This window comes from Zosterops lateralis (assembly GCF_965231275.1).
Source record: "Zosterops lateralis genome assembly, chromosome: 10".
Taxonomy (NCBI): Eukaryota; Metazoa; Chordata; class Aves; order Passeriformes; family Zosteropidae; genus Zosterops; species Zosterops lateralis.
The window spans coordinates 9,871,116-9,892,461 of NC_139770.1; the positions used below are offsets into that span (position 1 = coordinate 9,871,116).

Genomic DNA, 21,346 nt, shown 5'->3' on the forward strand with positions numbered 1-21,346 from the left:
GTGTAAACAGCAGCTCTCCCCAGCTAACCAGCCTTCTCCTATTTCCTTCAGATTTATCATGGAAACCAGTGTTCGTAAAGTCTAGTTATTTCCATGTTGACCACAAATGTTCAAATAAAAAAATAAGTAAACAAACAAGCAAAAAATCAAATTTTCAAACCAAGAGCACTCACTTTTTTGGCAGAGAACATGGCAGAACTGTTATAACACTTTATACCTGACTTGTGGACAGGGTAAGGAATGCTGACATATGCTGAAATAGTTACCCTCCCTTGTATCAGTACTGCTACTGTATCTGCACATTTTCTGCACATTTCAGAATGCCTATTAAAATGCTGCCAAAACTCTGGGAAAATTTACACACTAATCTTGGTTTCATTTGCTCTTTCAATACCATTTCAGAATCCATTAAAAATTGGTTTCTACTGACAGCATAAGTAATGACATACTTAGGACTAGCAGTTGTCTCTTCCACTACTCCCCTGCCCCCCCAAACATTCCAAGTACAACTGGGCTGGTTTTCTGTGGAGTCCCTTTCACTCCACAGAATAATGAAATGCTTCAATAGTATAATAAAGGTTCTATCAATTTTCATTTGCTAGAATTTGCTTTTTATTTTTTATTTGCTTATCTACTTTTAACTAGACATCCAAAATTCTTTTCAGAAACCTAACCACCCCTCATTGATACTCTCTGTCCAATTCTGACCTTTATTTTACAGATAAGCATTCTCTCCAACAAGAGAAGTAATCATTAAAGAGCATAGGCATACTCCATCAAAATAAGCAACTTGTTTCCAGAATTGATTCCCATTCTATCCCTTATGGCCCAGAAAGGAACTTTTAAAAATAAATTAATCTACTACAATACCAGAAACAGTCAACCAAGAATGTATCTTTATGGCACATCATTTACTCCATAATATCTCTATCCTTCCTGCAAGTACTTTTATCCTTTTTGTCCTCTATGTAATACAGCTTAAATCAACTATTTAAATCAAAGCAAAAATTAAATCACAAAAAGCAGATATTAAATCAGTTTAAAAACACACATCTTAATTATGCAGATTTATTTAACCAACTGATTTTAAGTGAAGCATTGGCATAGAATAGTTATGCTTTTTGCCACTCACTGCCATTATTAGAATTCCAATTCCTAATTTGGAGCAATAACTTATCAAAAAAAGCCATACACACTTCTGGCGAAGCAACAGAAAACAATGTCACTTTCTAAACACGTTCGGTAAATACATCCTCTGCATTCCTCATGAAATTCTGGATAAAATTGTTACCACAGTAAATCTTACCTGTTTTGATGCAAATGTCTTCTTGTATCCTCTGTTCTCTGAAATTCTCTGATGGATACAGGCTTTACTGGCGAGCTCTAAGCAAAAAAACCACAAAAGATTAAGCTAGCAATTTGTTCAGAAAACTGTACATTAATGCCAAACAATCTCTTTGTAGAGCTTCATTTGTAACTACTGGTATTTAAAACACCTGACAAAGAAGCACAAAATACAAGTTAGGGATGTTCATTTCGAACCAAGCAAGCTCACTCTTATTTTCTTCTCCAATTTAAATAAGTAATAGTTTCAAAATTAAATATGCCTGCTGATAACTTCAGGAGTTTAAAATCTCCAGTATTAAGAATCATGCAGAGAAGTTCATGAGGGTATAAAATTTGTATTGAAATGTAAACACATTCTTTGGAGTTTAACTCTGCAAGTGTACAGCAGTGAAGACTGAATTCTCAGAATTACAGAATAAAGAAGCTGATGGTTTTATGACATTTTAAAGACAGGTCCCAGAAAGAAAGCAAAACATGGGATTAATAAGAACACTTTAGGTTTAATTTGATCAATGAAATAATTTACCCTATTGGGAACAGAGACATATTGCCTTTGGTGTTATTTAAAAACTTCCATTGACACCCATGAACATAGGAAAATAGAAGTTTTTCAAGATTAAGTTGCCAAATTCCACTCATGCCTGCATGCACGATGCTATATTGCAGTCAGCCCTCCTAAGCAGTAGAGTATTTTGGATTGTCTTTAGAGAAACCACTCCTTCAGCTAAATGCAGTTTAGTTTTTATGACAAGACAAACCCCAAGGAGTAGCTGTTGTGATGCTGACCAACACCTTTTCCCTGTCTACAGCAAGGAGTCCTTGGGTTGGCACTACAGTAGATTTTTCTGAGTTTTGCTCTTGTGTCTGTGCTTCAGCTTCTGTGATCTGATATTGAATTTACGAGCTTTGCAAAATGAATGCATCTCATATCTGTGTGGTTGATTGCAAACACAGTAATATAAAGTTCACAAGATAGAGACCAAGCTAAAGCTAAAAATCCACATTTTTTTTTCTTCTTTCTTCAAACAGCAAGTATCTTTCTGCTTCAAAATACATAGAACTTTGAAAGGACACACTTGAATCACAGCACCATAGTAACTGTTTAAGCAGAGCAGCCACAGAGATTTTTTCAGACAGTCATTCATGTAGTCTGTACAGTGAGCCATTGAACTGTGTAAATGTGTACAGAGGTATTAATTAAGACTGACAGAACACAGAAGGAGACAGAAGATGTGTCAAAAAATCTGTTTCTATAGGTTCAGTTTCCAAGGACTCTCTCCAGAAGTGTAACATCCAAACGACTTAACAGGGAAGAGTTTTCCCAAGGGCTTTGCTGGGGTGTGTGAACTGAATGACTGGGAGTGAAAGCAGCACCTCATTGGAGATCCGCCGCTGGTCGATGTACGCCATGAACTGGGAGCTGAGGCTGTCTGGGTCCAGGCACTTGGGCTGCCTCACCTCCTCCTCCTCCTCCTCTGTGGCACAGCTGTCAATGTAGTCGATCTGATCCAGATCGTGTTCCACTTGACAAGCATACACAGAGAAAACACCCACAGTTAGATAACCCACAAGAGAAGGAAAAACTCAACAAGACACCAAGGTCAGGAACTAAGGCCCTGCATTTTCTGCCATCTGGGAAAGCTCAGCCTGAAAGCTCTTGGATTTTATCAGGCCCACTAACATTAGATTAAAAAAAAAATTGAAATAATGATACAATCTATGCCTTTTAAAAAGTAATGAGGAACATGTATCAAACAAGTAGTTTTATTCTGCTGGCTGCAGGTATTTTTGCAGTGACTGAAAAAGTAAATACTGTGATTTCCTTTTCAAAACTGAAAACTATATATCAAAATTTTTAGCTAGTATCAGAACTGTAAAATGACCTGCATACACTCTGGAATATTTTCTCTTAGTTCTCTGTCAGAAAAATCAGAATGGATATGACAGATCCTTCTACTAGAATTACTACTACAACAAAATACAGAACAGCATGTCTAAGTTATTTGGATGCAAATACAATAAATATAAGAAGTGTATGGGTAGATAATGAACAACATTACAGACAACAACAAAATCCCTCTAAAACAATATAAGGTACCTGCAATTTTATTTTAAAAGAAGAATGAAAAAAGAAATTAGGAATCGCTGAAATGAGAGCAAGAAACAGCACAGTTTGGCTGGTATTGATTTTCCTTTGTGTGGGAGATATTATGTAGGGCAATTTTTTCACTTGTCACTGCTTTTCCACATTCTGCCCAGGGATTCTGAGAGTCATGACATTGAGCAAACGCCCCTGGTGAAAAATACGGCACTGGGGATGCAGGGGGAGCATAAATTCTCTTTCAGAGCACTAGAGCTTTCTTTTTTCTTAACACTCTCCCCAAACTTGCTCCAGACTCTTGCAGACATTCTTCTTTACTCCCCCGTCCCTTTCCTGCCTGTCTAAAACAGACTTCTCTTTGCCTCACTACACAATCTAGCAACTGTTACTGCCAAAGCCACCCCCTCTGCTACTACAACCATCCAAAACTACATTCTTATATACTGTGGCTTCATTAAATCTCCATCTAAGTTTCAAATCTTAAAAAAAACCCCAAAAAACCCCAACTCCCCTTCTTTCCAGGCTTGCTTATTAAATAATGATGATGATAATAACAACAATAATATAGAAAAAGGTGAAAGATATTAGTATCTGTGATAGGAACAAAAACTGCAAAGCATCTGGATCTCTGACAGCCACATGCTATGGTTTGTGCCCCTCTCAGATACACCTACTCAAACTGATCAGGCTCCAGCTTGAAAGTCTGTGAGGCATTTTGAAATCCCTGGTGTACAAAACTCAAACAACAAAATAAAGTTAGTCTTGGAGGCAGAGCTGGCAACACTACCTGTTATTAAGTCTGCCCAGAGTTCCCCACAACACCATAACTTCAATTCTTCTAACTGCCAGAATTTAACTGTTTGAACTGAATTTTTCCCCATTAATGTGTGAAAGAGTGTGAGTCAACTAAAAAGTTTCAGATATTTCTAGAAGGTGGCAGAGAAAACAAAAAATGGGGGCACACAAGACTAAGAGCAAAGAAAAGAAGATAGCAAAAGATAAAGGTGGGGAGGAAGAGAGAAGACAAAGTGGGAGCTGGGCACAGGAGATTAGTTGTAGCTGGGAAGAGTGACACAGAAAAAATGAACTGCAGCCATCAGGGAAAATGGAAAAACAGGGAGCAGCTGAGAAAGAAGCAGAATCAATAGAAGTATACACAGATGAGATCTAATAAAAAGTAGTGCAGAACAATGGAGAAGAAGGAATGACTGAAAAAACAAACCAGAAAGACTGTTAAAATTAAGGCAGATAAACAAAAGGAGACACTGGTAGCAGCAGATCACTAGAAATTAAAATGAAGGAGGGCTGTGGAGATCAAGAAACATGGAAAGCACAATCACCTCTTGAACAACCTTGAGGATGATCCTGTAAGAGTGCAGGATACCAACTGAGAAAGTGCAACAAAACACTCACAAACACCAGCCCCTCCTGGATGACATTAAAATTTGGATTAAAATCCAAAACCGGAATGAGTTGCTTGTACTAGTTGGAAATATAAAATTCCCTGACAAAATTGCTCATCCTGTTCTGACAGCAGTCAGCACAGAGCACTAACAATTTTACTACTGCAGTAAATTTTATCCCAGAAGCTCGAACAGCAAAACTCCATGCACTGAAATTCAATATTCCAAAATACCATTTGAAGCAGTTGGAGACTTTAACATAGGACACAGGCAAAAGCTGACAAATTTTTCAAGAAAATACCAATTCTGCAGCTATTTGATTTGCCTTTAACATCCTTAAAACAACAGTATTTTTGCAGTTTCCAAGACTTTTTTTTTTTTTTTTTTTTTTTTTTTTTTTTTTTTTTTTTTTTTTTTTTTTTTTTTTGTGTAATTCCACCTAGACCTTTCTGGTTTTTATCTCTTTAAACAAGCTACTATCTATAAGAAACATTCTGGAACTTTAATAATGATGACAATTAATACTGTTAGCCAAAGGTCACTACTTACCTCCACCATTAGTTACAACTGCACTCCCTCTGTTTTCTTGGTACTGACTTTCTCTTCTCAGTCGCTGCTCTTTGGTGATCTCTGCCACACGTAATGGGAGATCTGAGAACTCATCTGTTGGCTGTGGAAAACAAACAGTGAAGTCTGGAAACACTTTTCTTCAGAACCATAATTTTGTAATCTATTACTTCTTGAATTGTCCTTGATTTGTACTTCAATTGCCCTGTTTTACAACCACAAAACACTAATTTAAAGCAAAAGACAGCTATAATGTATTTTTTAAAAAAAAACATATAGTTGAGCTTTCTTTAGAAACCAGCTGCCTACAGTTTTGATTGCAGTATCTTCACATGACTAAAAACATCCCAGGATGGAACATCCTAGCATCTTCTCTAAAATCAAGCTAGGAGTGCAAGAATGGAGTATAGCTCACTGAGATACTTTTGGTCTTGGCTATTTTCTGGCTGCCCCAAGAGGAAGAGGGAACTTCTTTGTGGCAATAATAATTGACAATCTTTTTTGCCAAGAGATCCTATTCTCTCTCTTCTAAATAGCAAACAGACTTTAACATTTTAAACAAAGGAAGAAGACAAAATTTCCAGTTGATTTCCAAAGCTGAATTTTCATGTTCAGATTTATTTTACTGAAACAACTTTTCATGAATAATTACAGTTGACTCAGCATTGTAATATGATACTGTTACAAAGTTTTTAAAACTAGAAACCCTATTTTTCTCATTTCTTATGCTCCAGTAAATTAACCTCTCATGCACTGTTCTATACATTTCTGTTAATACTTCCAACTTGGGTGTCTCCTATAAAATTAACCTTGTTTTTTCTCCAATAAAACAAGTAATATTGGCTAAAGGCAACCTGCACACCAGCACATGCATGTTACCTATGGAATGTGCTTCCAAATGCATACATTTAGTTCTCTTTCCTGTACAATACTCCACTCAACAAAAATAAAGCTGCAACACTTACTTCATTCCCTGACCATCTTTTGTCTCCGCTGTCCACGCTATTGAAGCCAGAATCAAGTGCTCCATATGGACGACCAGAATAGAGTTCCTCATGGCTGTCAAACACACAGCTTTAGTTACTGTGATATAAACACCACCAAAAGCTTCTCAGCTATTACAGAAAAAGCAGAATAAGCCACCAAGCACACTTGCAGCGTGTTCACAAGCTCAGCATGTCTGAAAATCTCACACTGCACTTGCTACAATAGAGCAGGAGGTAGGTGGTAACAGCTCATCATCCTTGTCAGTCAGCTGTCACCTGCCACTGCCTGGACTTCAGAGTGAAGCTGATTCAAAGGATAGATGCACTCTTTAAATGTTTCCCAAAGAGAAATTAAGACAAAGCAAACTGCAAAGTGGTCTCATATTTCTCTGTTTGGCAAGTTAAACTTTCATTTTCTACTACTCATATGTTTTGGTTGGAAAACAGTGTCAAACAAACTTTTACATAAATAAGCATAAGTATAGACAAAATCACTAAAAACACAGAATATACTACTTCTACTCAAAAGTATGCAGCATGACATGAATGCCTTCTATATCACAATTACATAAGGAACTGCAGTAAGCTGAACAGTATTTCAGATACATCATAATATAATAACTGTAGAAGTACAGTTTCCATTTACAGAGCTTTGTCAATGACATGTCTAGACAAAGGCACTTGACATGCGCCCAGTGTTACAATACATATAACCAAACAGCTATACAGTTCTTTAAATTTCTGGGCTTAGAAACTATGTAATTCAGCAGTATAGCCATCACAGATGTCAACTCTGGCAACTGCTGCAGATAGCTACAGTAAAAGAGACAATGGGACTTGTCTGATCCACTGCAGATGGCATTTCACAATGGCTCAACTGTCCTACTGGCACTCGATGCCCCAGGGAGAACTGCAGCAGTAATTACTACATAATGCACAAGGAAGAATGAATTTCAGGAAGCTAATTGCTTTACCCCATCATAACTAAATTGCAGGTCATTTTCTCACTGGAATTGCTCTTAAGTTGCTGCTCCTTCTGAAATTCCACTTTCAGGAAATACTTATTTTCAAATTATTATTATTATTATTATTATTATTGTTATTATCATCATCTTTGTAGAAGACTGACAGACTACTGTCAAGGCCTATTTTAGTTTTCAGATAGACATGAAATAGCAAAGAAAGTACCAGGAGGGATGGAGGCTACAGATGAGAAACATTAAGCTATGCATCTGTTTCTATGCAGAAGACAAGCTCTTGCAATCTGCATGGAGTTTTGATTAACTCAGAGGAGTTCCACTTTTACAGTCTTGTATTTGAACAGGAAGATCATCTGCATAATAAACCATCAGAAAGAAGAAAAAAAAGCCAAAGAAAAAAATCAACTCCCTTCTGGGTGGGAAGAAAAAAGAATGACCATGAAGTCACCCAATGTAGTTAAAGAGCTACTAATTTGAATAACTGACAATAGAACCATAATTATACTTACAGTTCATAGAACTTACATATATTTTTAAAACATGGGCCAAAGAAAAATCCATCTGCACTATAATTCCATTTTAAATGAATCAATATTTTCAGCATCTCCTGAGCACCCTGTTGTAAATTGAACAATTACTGCAAATTAAGGAGCTCAAAAATGAGGAAGTGTTTTGATACAAATTTTCTTTTAGCCTCCCTTTTCAATTGGAGAATTTGAAAAGCTTTATATCTAACACTAAACTTAGCTGGAAGCTCAAAAAATATGTAAATGCTGTGCCCAGGACTTCTCCTTTTTAAAAAGAAAGCTGCTTTCTGTCTCCCCAGCTCTCACAACTAAACCCACCTATCCAATGCTATGCATTTTACACATTTATAATCATACAGCAGACATCCTAAAATCGGATGAGACTTAAAACTTTTCTTCCTCCCTGACCAACAAGCTACAAGGAATAACCATTAGGCATTTGGACAGATCAGAGTATTTGGGATAACTTCAGCTTATAGGAAGCTGTATAATATAAGCTTGAAATCAAAGGTTGAGAAGCCAAGTCCCTGCTAAGACCAACAATGAAGGACAATACTTGCTGCCACTTCCAAGTCATACTAAAACCCGTATCTTTACCTCCTGTAAGCAAGAACAGTTGCCCAAGTCTCAGAATATTCACTACACTGGTTCGCCTGTGAGTACTTTAAACCTTCTAGCTCCAGGCTATGCCAGTCTGCCAACAACTGCTGCACAGCTTTGACAGTTCTGCCTCTTCTCAATCTCACTCCCTCCAGCACCAACCTGAGATGCTCTGAGTTTCACTGTTGCAAATGAGACTGGCTTGTTGCAGCTGAACAAAACTTGCTGCGAGATAAATTTCACATAGCTTATGTTTAGAAAAGGATTGAAACGTACAGGGTTTCACCCTGGTTAAACAGTTTGATGTAATTTGACAAGGCTAAAACAACAAAATAGCTGTGCTAGAACCTCCAACCCACATTTTCTGCCATGACATTTCAGAGTATCTTGTTGTATTAGCAGGATCAATAGCCTTACTATTAAAAATGTTTGATCAAGAGTGAACTGACAGCATGACACAAACTTCCTAAACTTTAAGAGTCTCTACCACTGAGACTCTCAACCTCCATAGTATTACACCAAGCTGATCAGATAAACCAGCAACAAAGTCTAGGTGGACTGACTGATACCTTATTTCTACTGGTCACCTTTGACAATAAACAACACAAAGCTCTTGTGCCTTGCCTGGAAATGTTAGCTGTATCACAGATGAAGGTTTTTATTTCTTTCATCTCAACTTACATAAAAGTATAATAACTGGGCATGCCCTCCTTCACTAGGTCATTCTATTACTTTCTTCTAATATGTGCTCTGCTCCATGGACAGGTTCTTCCATAGGAAAGAATCACTTGCAACACTGAATGCCCTAAACAGCACAGTAACAACAAATAATTCTATCACCAACTCTTATCTCCTCTTGGGTACAGAAATAAAGCTAAGGCAAAGCCAGTTGAAGCTCATTTCATACTGCTGAGTCTGGTAAAATTCTAGAGAAAGCATCCTCAGCTACTTCAGCTCTTATTTTAACATTTACAATTCCAAGCTATGAATAAAATACATTAATTCTTCTGCTTACTTCACTAAAGCAATTTATGAAAATTTCCAGAGCAATATACAACCACAGACAACAATAAATCAGTAAGCACACAGTCCATTCGATTTTGAATTCCTCTTAAAAATAAACAAACTATGTTAGAGCTAAACAGATCATGACATTTTCTCATTTAGAGCCTTTTCCTTCCAGAAAAAGGACAGTACCTTCAGTATTATGCAGAAACCATCTGCAACAGCTTGTACTGGAAATTGATTAACCCTCGACATGCTCATATGTTGACCTCATCTAGAACAGTAATTTATGACATTCAGTACTGATGGGGAATCACTCTGTCAGTCCCTCATGCAAATTCTTCTTCATAAATCTGACTCATGATGATTTATAGTGAAACCCCCTGATTTCTTTTTATTGCTGCTAAGGCAGCAATACATCCTTCAGCAACTTACTCCTCCACACGTTATTACTACCTTCTGAGATGACTGAAGTAATTTTTATATATATTCAGCTTCATACTTCACTGACTCCCTTTCTTCTGTATCACATAACAGAAATAAATCTTAACTCCTGCTTTTTGCTAGACATCTTAATTTAGCAGCTGATATGGCTGACTGTTCCAATATTTGTGCTACAATGCCAAGCAGCAGTGCCAAGTGAAAGCTTGCCAAAAATAACAGTTTACTAACAGGGTGGAGATCAGCATTTACACCTGCGGTTTGAGCACAACCGTTATAAAATTCTGTACAAAAGGTTAAAAATCACAGCTGGGATATGATCCACTAAGTCTGTGGAAAATATTAAGATCTTGTAAACTGCACATACATGTTAACAACACAAGAGTATACTCCCTGTATTGTTTATTATTACTCTCTTCTTACTTCATATCAGCTCTGACACTGCCTGGGTCATCTCCTGAACCACTTCTCACACACTGGTACCTTGCTAGAATGCACCATGAAATACCATAGACAGTATTTTTCAAAGCCACCTCAATACACTTGTGCGAAAGAACAATCCTTGATCTGTTTTTTTTAATAAACTCAAGGTGGACTGACAAAATTTTCCTGAATGCCATTAGAACTGGGAATGTGGCTTGTGTAAAACTTACCATGATCCAAATCCCATGGGTCTCCTATCATAATCAGGCAAGTCTGGAGCTATCTTGCATGCTTCTATGTTCAGGTATTTAAATATATGAATTTTTCCTTTTATACATATCTTTAAAAAGTTAAAAAAAAAGAAGTAAGTATATAATTTGATAATACATTTTCAACGTACACTGCAAACATTCAAGATGCAGTTTAGAAAAATAATGAGCACATTTACATCAAACAATGCATCTTTCATTCTAATCTCACTGTATTTTAGGGGAACAGCTATAGTGAAGCATCATGGGATGCCTGTAATAGACAAATGGAAGCTGTCCTCCAAGTACATCTGGTCTGCAGGCAACTCTGTCAGCTGGATGCTGAAATTTCATCATGAAAACAAGACATGAGCATTTACAAGTACTAGAATTTATACCCTTGGCATCAGAACAGATGCATATCCCACCCATGCCCAGATTTGAATGGCAGTGGCAGACTGCCAAAGCCAGCTCAAATTTATAGTCAATGAAGGCAGTAACAGCTGTCTCTGCTTTCACAAGGGAAGCAAAACCCCACTGAAACTACAAGTTTCAGCAAGGGCCCCTCTCAACTCTGATGCAGCAGCTCACAGTAGAACCTGTAATACTCGGGGGCCTGTATACCCACACTGAAAATCAAATTAGTCACTAACAATATTGCAGTTTCTAGCTCAAAGGCAAATTTAAGTACTCTGCTGCAAAGCAGATAAGCAACCTGCTGCACTGAGGCCTCAGTCAAAATTTTGAAATTGAATGGCAGAAAATCAGTCTTGCCTAACTTCCTCTCTCCTATGCTGAAAGCAGAAATATTCAAGCCAACATCAGTGGAATTTTTCTAATATTCCACAGCAGATACTAATAATACAGAAAAGAGAATAAAAGGGATTTTTCAAGCTGTGCTGCATATTTAACAATTTTAGACAACAGAATTTATTTAAAGTTCTCTTGTTTTTAAACAACAAGTATGTAATATAATCCTTCAGTTTGTAACTTAGTTCTGCCCTTGACAGCTGAACTAGTCGTCTGATTTTGTATCTGCAGTTTACCTGTGCAGGGGGGGACTGGAGAGGGTTGTTTTCTAACATGATGGTCTGAAGATGTCTGAGGTTCCTATAACAGACTGGTATTGTTGTTATTTTATTGCAGGAGAAATCTAATCGAATCAAAGGCAACTCAGCAAGCTCTGGAGATAGAAAACAAAGATACAATTCAGAAGACTAAAAGTGTGTGATATAAAGCAAAAGTATAAAAATATGTATTTCACAAAACAAGCTGCTTTTAGCTCTCAGGGAAAAAAGAGACTGAAAATAGAGAAGTGTTTGAAGCTTTTGCTGTTATAACTGACAGCTGTTTTCTCACCTTCAGGTAAACGCACCAAATTATTTCTTCTGACATTTAGGTCTCGCAAGGATTCCAAATTGCCAATCTGTGGAGGTATTGTCTGTATTTCATTACAGCTCACATCCTATAAGGAAGAGCAAAGAATGAGTTACCCCTGTCTAAGTCTCTGATAACTCAAATATGCAGCTTTATTTAGGGACTGAAAGAAAAAGACAGCTATTTTATATAACACCTTAGATCTGTATACTCATTCAATCTCACTGCTGATATGAAGCATTGTTCTCATTTTAAAGAAAAGGGGAAATAAAAGCTTTAAAAGATTAGGCATTCAGCTGTAGAAATTTATTTCAAGTTATTCCATAGTATTTCAGACAGCACAACTTGCTATATAAAAGCTTTCTGCCAGAAACAAACATAGCAAGAACTCTAAATACACCAGGCTTCCCTTCTAGAATAGAGACGACATTTAAATTAACATGGATCATTTGCTCTCCAGGGCATCTTTCCCTCACATAAATTTTTTTTAAAATTTCAGAGTACTTAAAAATCTTTTCTAACACCTCTACATGAAACCAAACACAATTAGAGACACTGTGACAGACACAGATCACCCTTAGGCCATGAGGAGAATAGTAATAGCTGGAAATCAAGGGCATACTCACAAGCTCTGTCAGCTGTCTTAGATGTCCAATTTCTTCAGGTATTGAAACCAACTTATTATTACTTGCTATCAAAACTTTTAGTGGTAGCCTACAAAGGTGTACTGGCAATGTTGAAAGCTGGTTTCGACTTTTGGACAGAAAGGAAACAAAATAATCAGAAATCTAATGAGAAATATTCATGCAATGAAAGACATACAAAAAGCACACTCCATTTAGATGATCAAATCAGCTTTTATGCAATCACTACAAAAGCAGCTTCACAAGACTGTTCTTCATTACTTGCTTTATCTAGTTATGTGTGAACAAACTCTGAATATCAAGTATCAAGGCTGATCAGAGGCTTCTGAACTCAGTGTGGAGGAATGTGATGTTTTTGTGCTCTTTCAGGTGCCTCTGATAACTAGCCATGCTCTATCACAAAGGAGCATATTTGGGCTGAGAGAAAAAGCTTTCCTCATAGGTAGCACTGCAGGTCAGCACACATGAAATGCCACAGAGAAAGTCATGAGACACTGAATATTTAAAGTGTATTTCTAATTAAGTAAGGACAATAATGGTACTGCACCCACTAGAGATACAGCACTAGGAAATCCATATCCTATTCAATTTTCACATCAACAGAAAAAAGAAAATAAAGAAATACACTTTTGTCAATTTAGTGTGCTTATAACACCAGAAAGAAATAGTCTGAGACTTTTTTTCTTAGTATCTCTGCCAATTTCTGAAGAGAAATGTTCCACATCTACTAAAAGACCCTCTACAAATGGAGGATGCTGTACACATTTGGATTTCATCAAGAGGCCAAGTTGCAGCAATTTGCTTGTAATGCTGGCAGAGAAGTGTTAATGCTTGAGAAAGACCTTCCAAAGCCACCAGTACAGTGAAGGTAAAGGGATATTGCATAAGCCTTACTCAGCTGCTGACAGCTGCTTTGCAAAGACTATGTAAAAGCTCTACCATCTCTTTTCAGTCTGCATGGTGATACTTCACATGGAAACTACTGGAATTTATTTATTCCTTCAAGCTGGAATTGGCTTTCTTCTTCCTACTCCTCTTCTACAAGCTGCTGCTTAATCCTCATGTTCCCTGATCCACCCTAAGTGGGTAAGACTGGTTCAGGTTGCTTTGATCAAACGATATATAACATAACAAGTTAGCATTATTTAGGGATACACCAAAATGTATAAACCTAGACTACTCATGCTAAAGCAAAATTTATAAGACAACCGTTACCTGATATTTAGAAATGTCAATGACTGTAAGTTCAAAACAGCCTCTGGGATATGCCGAATGCAGTTCTGGTACAGGTTGAGGATCTCGAGGGAGACAAAGTGACAGGCCTCGGCCGGAAGCTCCGACAGTCTGTTCCGTGACAGGTCTGAAGGGAGGGAAGAAAGAAAGATTCAGTAAAGCTGCCTTAGAACTTCACTAAGTTCCTGGCCTGGCAAGGTTGTTCTGGTTAAAGAAGTTTAACCAAAATGTCTACCAAACGTTTATACTTGAAGAATCAGTATTTTTCCTTGGACAGTTCCAATTACCAGTCTATGGATACAAAATATCCATAAGCATTACTCTCCTTCACAAGTTGCACTGTGATGAAGAATACAGTCGCAAAGGGTTCTTTTTTCTTTAAAGGTCAAGGAAAGCTGCGGCTTATAAATGCCAAAGTTCTGAGTTCTGATAGAAGCATTACCCAACCTCCAGGTATGACAAAAGCTCACAACAGGGGCTATAATGGATATAAAGTTCAGCAGGGTGCACACAGGTAAGAAAGCATGAAAGTAATGGAGACTTCTAATCCACCAATAAAAAAATTATTGGGGAACATAACAAAACCCTTGTCTGTTCTCCAATAAATTTTTTTAAAAAGAAATAAATTAAAAATTACTCCCCCCTCCCCACCCAATACACAAACACCAAGGGCTTCTTTCCAGCTGGTATCAGACTCAAACATGACCTCAGCTTCAACTTGTCCAAACTTCATTTTGAAAAAACAAAACTTTAAATGAATGTTTCCGATAGCTCTAATAGTGGGAGTTAAAACTACAAAATTATACAAGTCAGCAATAAGTTTGCATTGCATATTTAGAATAGTTTTATTATTTTACAACAGAAAGCAGTTAGAGATCTTTGCCCTACTTTTCTACTTTTTGTGAAAAATAAAACATTTTTCCTTCCCCCCCCTTTTTTGCCAAGAGTGAAGAAAAACCTGCATTTACAGATTGCTAAAGACAGGCTGTATAAACATCCTGATCCTACCATTTGCTAATCCAGATAAAACATCAGATAAGTGCATCAATACAAAGAAAGATCACTGTGATGGATCCCGCCTCCTGCTACAGCCAAAGCAGAATTTTCCTACTTCTACAGTTTGTCCCGGGTGCTTTGCATTGCCAGAGTGTGTCAGAGAAACTGATCAGAAATACAGCGCTGTTCTGATCACCTCTCCCACAAACCCTGGGCCAGAACCAGGGAAAAATGCTGGTGCAGGCCAAAGAATCCCTGTTTTGGTGGCAGAGAATATTCTTGGCATTTTTAAGCACTCACTGAACTCCAGCTTAAGTGGAAGCTGCAAATTAACTGGACTGATCAGAACCTGTGGGTAACAAAGGAGTCAATAAAGTAATGGCATATATCCTGCAGAACACAGCTTACACTTCCAAGAATTCATGCAATGGACATTTATTTTGCACCAGCCATCTCCCAGAGTGCTCTAGTATGTCCTAAGGGCCCTTCTGCTTTACTTCCATAGTTTAATTTTAATTAACCATTTTGGGGAAATGACAGCACACTCCAGCCCTCCCCTCCAAGCTGTAGAGCTGCAGCAGATTTAAAGCAGAGTTTTAGTGCTGTGCTACAATGTGGTATCCAAAATTGTGACATTCCTAGTGGGAACTCTCTGCCAACATTGTTGTAAAACGTTAACAGGAGAAGAGAGGTTTTCAATCTTACTGTCCCAATGTAAGTCATGTATCCTGAAACATTTCTGCGAAGTGTAGTTAACCGCACTGGAATTATCTGCCATCCACACAACTTGCTAAGAGGTTTCACAATACAATTGTATGTTACTATGCAAGACAGAGAAAAGAATGCAAATTATTTCAGGGAAGACAAGAAACAAGCAAGAGTCATTTAGAAAAGCTACTTATATCTGACACTGATTGGATGTCCAACCACCTATTTAAAGAATTATTACAACATTGTTTTATATATAAGGTGTAAAAGTTTCTGAATTTCACAAGATACAAGCATCCTTCAGCTCACTGCTTTATCCCTCCTTCACACATCTGTGCTGGCAAAGGCAGTTTGAATTCTACCCATTTTAACAGACAAACAGGCTTCCTAGCTAGTGAGCCCTATTTTCTGGCAGAAAAGTGGCAAAAAGTTTCTTTCTACTCTGTTTTGGAAAGGGTTTAACCACAAATATGACAATTCTCATTTGCTTTTTGTTTCATTTTACCTTACCAAAGAACATTTTAAAACTATTTTTACACACTGTGCAGACCATAAGGCATGAATTAGTCAAGAACTTCACATACTCTGAACTATGATTTAGTATTGCTACAGAAATAACTCCCTGCAAAAATAACATTAGGTATGAAGAAATGAAAAGACATTTTTTCAAGCAACAAATGAGCCGAGTGTGATAGAAAAGAGACACCAAAGCTGGTTAGCACCAATGCATAGATTTTTGCAGACTTCTCTCACTCTACAGTGATTTTTAAAACTTGGCATTCCTATTTCGCAGTAGTCATTCAGTGGAAAACAGATTAAATCATCTGAATTTTGATGCTGCAGTACAGTCTCTTAAATCATTCAAAATGGGTCTAACCAGTTGCAAGTTTTGTTAATAAGTTTAGAGCATTTTTACTCATGATGGCCACAAGAATGCTTATACACAGAATCTGTGACTTCATGTGCCCAAAAAGGGAGTCAAGAGGGAGGGTCAGCCAGGACCATAAAAACAGGCAAGCAGTAGGAAAAGAGCAACTAAGCTAAAACAAGAGTTGAGAATTGAGTTGAGAACTAGACAGAAGCAACATATGACAAAATATAGTGTGAATTCTCCCAAATTCAAGAACTGCTTTTGGTTATTTGCAATCCCTGTCTTGTCTGTCCCCCGCTGCAACCTTCAGTAAGTATTTCAATTTCCCAAAGTCCAGAACACAGCATCCCTAAGATTCAGTGACATTTTCTTATTTTGTTCAATTTCTCTAGAATCCTCTCCCATGCCAGAAAAGTTTTCTCAGAGAAAATAACAGATGTTGTAGTGAGGTATTATTTAAATTTTCGTATTTTTTAACAAGCAAGAAGTAATTGATGTGATGCAGGTTATTTTCCTTAACATGTAAGTGCACACCCTTGCTGCTTTTCATACCTTAAAATGCAAAAAACAAATTACTAATTCTCCCCTAAAAGCACAGATACTGAATTGCACTATGAATAATCATATGAATGAAATATAGCTGTTATAAGTTGAACTAGGATTAACTCATTTGTGTCCACATTTCATGGGTTAAAATCACTGTTACCAGAAATCTTCTTTACAAAAAAAAAAAAGAGTCTCTTCTTAGTTTACTAAAAATGGATGTGTTTCCTTGAAGGCAAGATCATGTGGAATTTTGGCAAAGGGGAAGCATTCTTTGAAACTAAGCTCTTTGTGAAAGATAAAGAAGCCAACAGTACAGATACAAAATGAAATCTCTGAGCAGAGTCAGATCACTGACCTTTTCCATCTTAATTGGGATTCTGTGGAGAAAGCCAGCAAATCCAATGTTGAATGTGACTAGAGATACACTATGCCTCAAATTGCATCATTTGGCATTAAATGCAACTCCTGCTGCTCAAAGAAGAATGTTCCTCTAACATCAAACATTAGCAGGGCTGTGTTCACACATTTTTAACTTCAGCTGTAACACAAATTTTATCTCCAAAGGACAATCAGTGATGCATAAAGATGTACTGAGCAAGGTATGCACAGTGGGGTACCCACTGCATACACTACAAAGAGAGGGAGCTGCAGCTCAATTGTTGCACTCAGACCAGCTGGGTGGTGGTGAATTCCAATTCATCACGAGATGCTAATGGGATCGGTCCACTAATCCTGTTGTGATGGGAATATGGCTTCTGCTCTCACTCCAATTATCTACGACAAAGATGGGCAGCTCTAGACCTGGGCTTTGATACAAAGTTTTGTTGATGAAAATCTGCCTTTTGTCATCAGAGATCTGCACGTGTTCCCCACACACTCTGAATTTTTATTTTTTTAAATTTAAACCAGCAAAGCCCAGATTTTGGCTGTCTATTCAAAACCAAATGTCCGCAACCACCACAACGCTGATGTAAGAGACATTGTGACACTGTCAGCTGTGGGCTCCCACCCATTATGTAACACGGCTCCAGAACAACCCCTTTGCAGCTGGGTGATGTCAGCCAGGAACTTGCTGCAGTGATGCAACAACCCCGGGATCTGTGAATTGATCTGAATCCCAATGGTGACACTGGTGGCCATAGACTGCCCTCAGTTAGGATGACTTCACTTGTATGGCAAGCAAATGTCCTGTTTTCCCAAAATCTATGAGATGTGTTGCAGCTTGAAAGCACATTCATGGTCTTCCTTCAGTATCAGACAAATCTAAGACATATGAGCTTGCAACTGACAGAGGAAAATATATTTTCTTATGAATAATTAAAGAAGCAAATCAATGACCAGGAGGCTGACAGCCAATACAGTGACTGACGGCAAAAGACAGCATGAACTGCTTTAGGAGGAGAAGGCACAGCTGTTTAAGAATTCATACCAGAATCTGGAACTGTGTAAACAGCTTTTTTTTTTTTTTTTTTTTTTTTTTTTTTTTTTTTTTCACATACACAACTTAAAGACCAGAAGCAAACTCCACAGTTTCACACTGATAACAACAAAACCACCATTGCACTTAAGAATATTCTTCAATTGGGTGATGTAGTCTTGATGACATAGGAAGCAGCTCACTAGGAAAGCTCATTTACAGCTATGGCTCCCTGAAAATGTCCCAGATAATGTCACTAAAACCCTCTTTTGAGGAACCTGATGCCATCTGATTGCTCAATTCTGACATTTAGAATCAACTCTATTAGAACAACATTTCCAAATGGATTTGAGGCCTATTGTTATACAAACCTCAGCTCCACCTTTAGCCTACCACTCATTCTATTAGCTAAATAAATGCATGCATATTTATCCTGGGTTTATGAATTGTTTTTTTTTTTCACTTCTCAAACACTTCAGAACTTGATAACCTAAGAGCAACAATCCTTGTGACTCTGCTGACTTTCAGGAAACATTCCCATAAAGCTACTAAGAGAAAATTAATATAATGAAAGCATGGACTCAGCAGATGAGCTACTGGTATTATGGTACTGACTATGCTTGCACAAAGAAACCAGAAATCATCATAAGAGAATACCTCTGCCATATACTTCTGATGCTGCTGCTCCCTGTACTCAGTTACTGGGAGTGTTTTTCTTTCTAAACACTGGAAATGTTGGCATCCTTAGAGCTTCATTTCACACCTGGAGGATTTCCTGACACAGGAGCGGTGACTTTACCTCTTCCTGCCTGCTGTGATACAAGACTACCACTTCTGCCATACCCTAAATAAAACAAACCTCAGTAATGTCGTCTCCTGACTCACCTCCTACCTGCCAGCCCTGTCAAACCTGAACTTTTCCCAGGCATCAAGATACCCTTTGTGTAAAACTATTAAGTTAAGGTGGCATTTACTGAACCAAAATGCATTTGTTCCTTCTGTGCTTCCCTCAGGTAAGCTGCCACGGACAGCCCCACTGCCTAAGCCAGAATGTCCACAGAAGAGATTTAACGAAGACTGTTTTCATCAGCATTATGTCTGCAGCCCTGTAATGAAATATGGAATTACCAGTTTCAATTTCTAGCATTTCATGAAGGAAGATTAAGTTCAGACGTGATCCATCCTTGACACACTTATCACATTTCAATTCTCAGCAGATCCATGTTTGATATGCATGATCACATTCCCACTTAGCAGCAGCACCAGCAGCATTAAACTGCACCTTAATAATTTCCATGAACTAACAGTTTGTAACCAGGAATCTCCAACCTGCTGGTTTTGGTACCATGCACAGGCTGTGATTTCTGCAGTTCCAGACAACATGGTAAAGGTTGCTGGTTTCTTCCAAATGTTGACTTGGTGGTGCCACATCTGGAATGCAGAGTGACCACCAAAACTTACCCCACCAACCTGAGAATTCATTGCATAACATGAAACACAAATGGAAGATTACACATCACACTGAAATGGGCCCTCTGGATTCCTGCCCTGAGCGCTTAAAGACAAGGTTTGCAGCTTTTAACCAAGGTTCCTTAACTGTCCTTTATAAAACCTGCTTCAAATCACTGCCAAATCATTGTCAAGTTTCACATGTACAAATCAAGGTTTCACAGATGCTATTTCCTCTGGCTACATTTTTATTTTGGAACATTCAATACAAATAACAAAGCTTCTTGCCAAAGATTTTAAAAAACAAGAAAACCCCTCACTTGTCTGAAGAACTCCCACAAATCCCTTGCTTTAAGCAATTTTAATGAAGTGAGAACTATGGCCAAAGCCTTTACCTTTTCTTTTCCTTCAACACCTAGATTACCAGATGAAACCTGGCTGGCTTTTTAATTTTCTAACTCGGGAGCATCTTAAGAACAGTCACACAAGGGAGATTTGCAGAATCTGGCTTCCAAGTTACTTGAACTACACTAGGGGTTTTTAGCAAGTTTTTTCTGTTAAACACAACACATAAAACCAAAAAAAAAAATAAACAAGTACAACTCTCTTACCTTGTCTAGTCTCTGCAACATTCACCATTTGCTTTTAAGACTAGAAAAATCTATATACAAAGATCTGTAAGAAGTTTTATTATACTAAATAAGAAGACTCAATCATACCTGGGATCAAAGAAGAAAACAAGATCCTAAACACTACTCCAACACCAAATCCCTTTTTTCTCTCCACATGATTTTAATGCATATTTGCTGTAGCTTAGCTTTCTCTTTCATACATGAAGGAAAACCTTGGAGGTGCCACCATAAAAAACACTGACAAGCATGTATTTTACAGTCCTGCCCTTAATGTAAACTGCTGTATGACCACTGACAAGAAAAGCACCTTTCTAAGGAAAGTGTGATGTCTCACTGGAGCAGAACCACCTGAGTGCAAGAAGAGGATAAACACTGTGACGAGAGTAACAACTGGAATACAATGCCACTTCCTCTGCAAAAATATTTTCCTTTTTGCAAGGAAGAATATTGTTTGTTTATTAAAAACAAAAAACAAACAGTGACAACTATAGAACACCATTACATAGTTGTTCTTGTGTGGTTAATGGAGAGCAGGCAAGTAACAAGCTCCAGTCACTGCAAGGAACTGAAAACTCTTCATATTCCAACAACTCCAGTTGCTTTTCCTCTAACTGGCTCCAGAGCAAAAAAAAAAAATCTGTAGCCTGAATGGATCAAACTGTTAGGTCAACTATTATTTATTCATTATTCAATATAGACCCTGGCTTCATAGTCAGCCACTCCAACCCACGGAGCAATTCTTTACTGGCCATGTGTTACCATCCTCTCCTTTGCACCAGCACTCCCAACTGTGCAACCACACTGCCAGTTGGGTCTCATTACTGAGTACAAATCCTGAAAAAAAA

At 37.8% G+C, this 21,346-nt stretch overlaps 1 protein-coding gene across 9 annotated transcripts in view; it reads right to left on the minus strand.

The window, feature by feature from the left end:
* Positions 1-21,346, minus strand: part of LRCH3 (leucine rich repeats and calponin homology domain containing 3) — a 61,794-nt gene that overhangs the window by 23,489 nt on the left and 16,959 nt on the right. For all 9 annotated transcript variants that reach the window (XM_083868822.1, XM_083868826.1, XM_083868827.1 and 6 more), the window contains exons 2-10: positions 13,865-14,009; positions 12,632-12,758; positions 11,988-12,093; positions 11,675-11,811; positions 10,611-10,720; positions 6,384-6,477; positions 5,401-5,521; positions 2,722-2,870; positions 1,307-1,383 (exon numbers count right to left, since the gene is read on the minus strand). In XM_083868822.1, the coding sequence (XP_083724948.1) occupies positions 1,307-1,383; positions 2,722-2,870; positions 5,401-5,521; positions 6,384-6,477; positions 10,611-10,720; positions 11,675-11,811; positions 11,988-12,093; positions 12,632-12,758; positions 13,865-14,009 (1,066 nt within the window). The remainder of the gene's footprint in view (positions 1-1,306; positions 1,384-2,721; positions 2,871-5,400; positions 5,522-6,383; positions 6,478-10,610; positions 10,721-11,674; positions 11,812-11,987; positions 12,094-12,631; positions 12,759-13,864; positions 14,010-21,346) is intronic.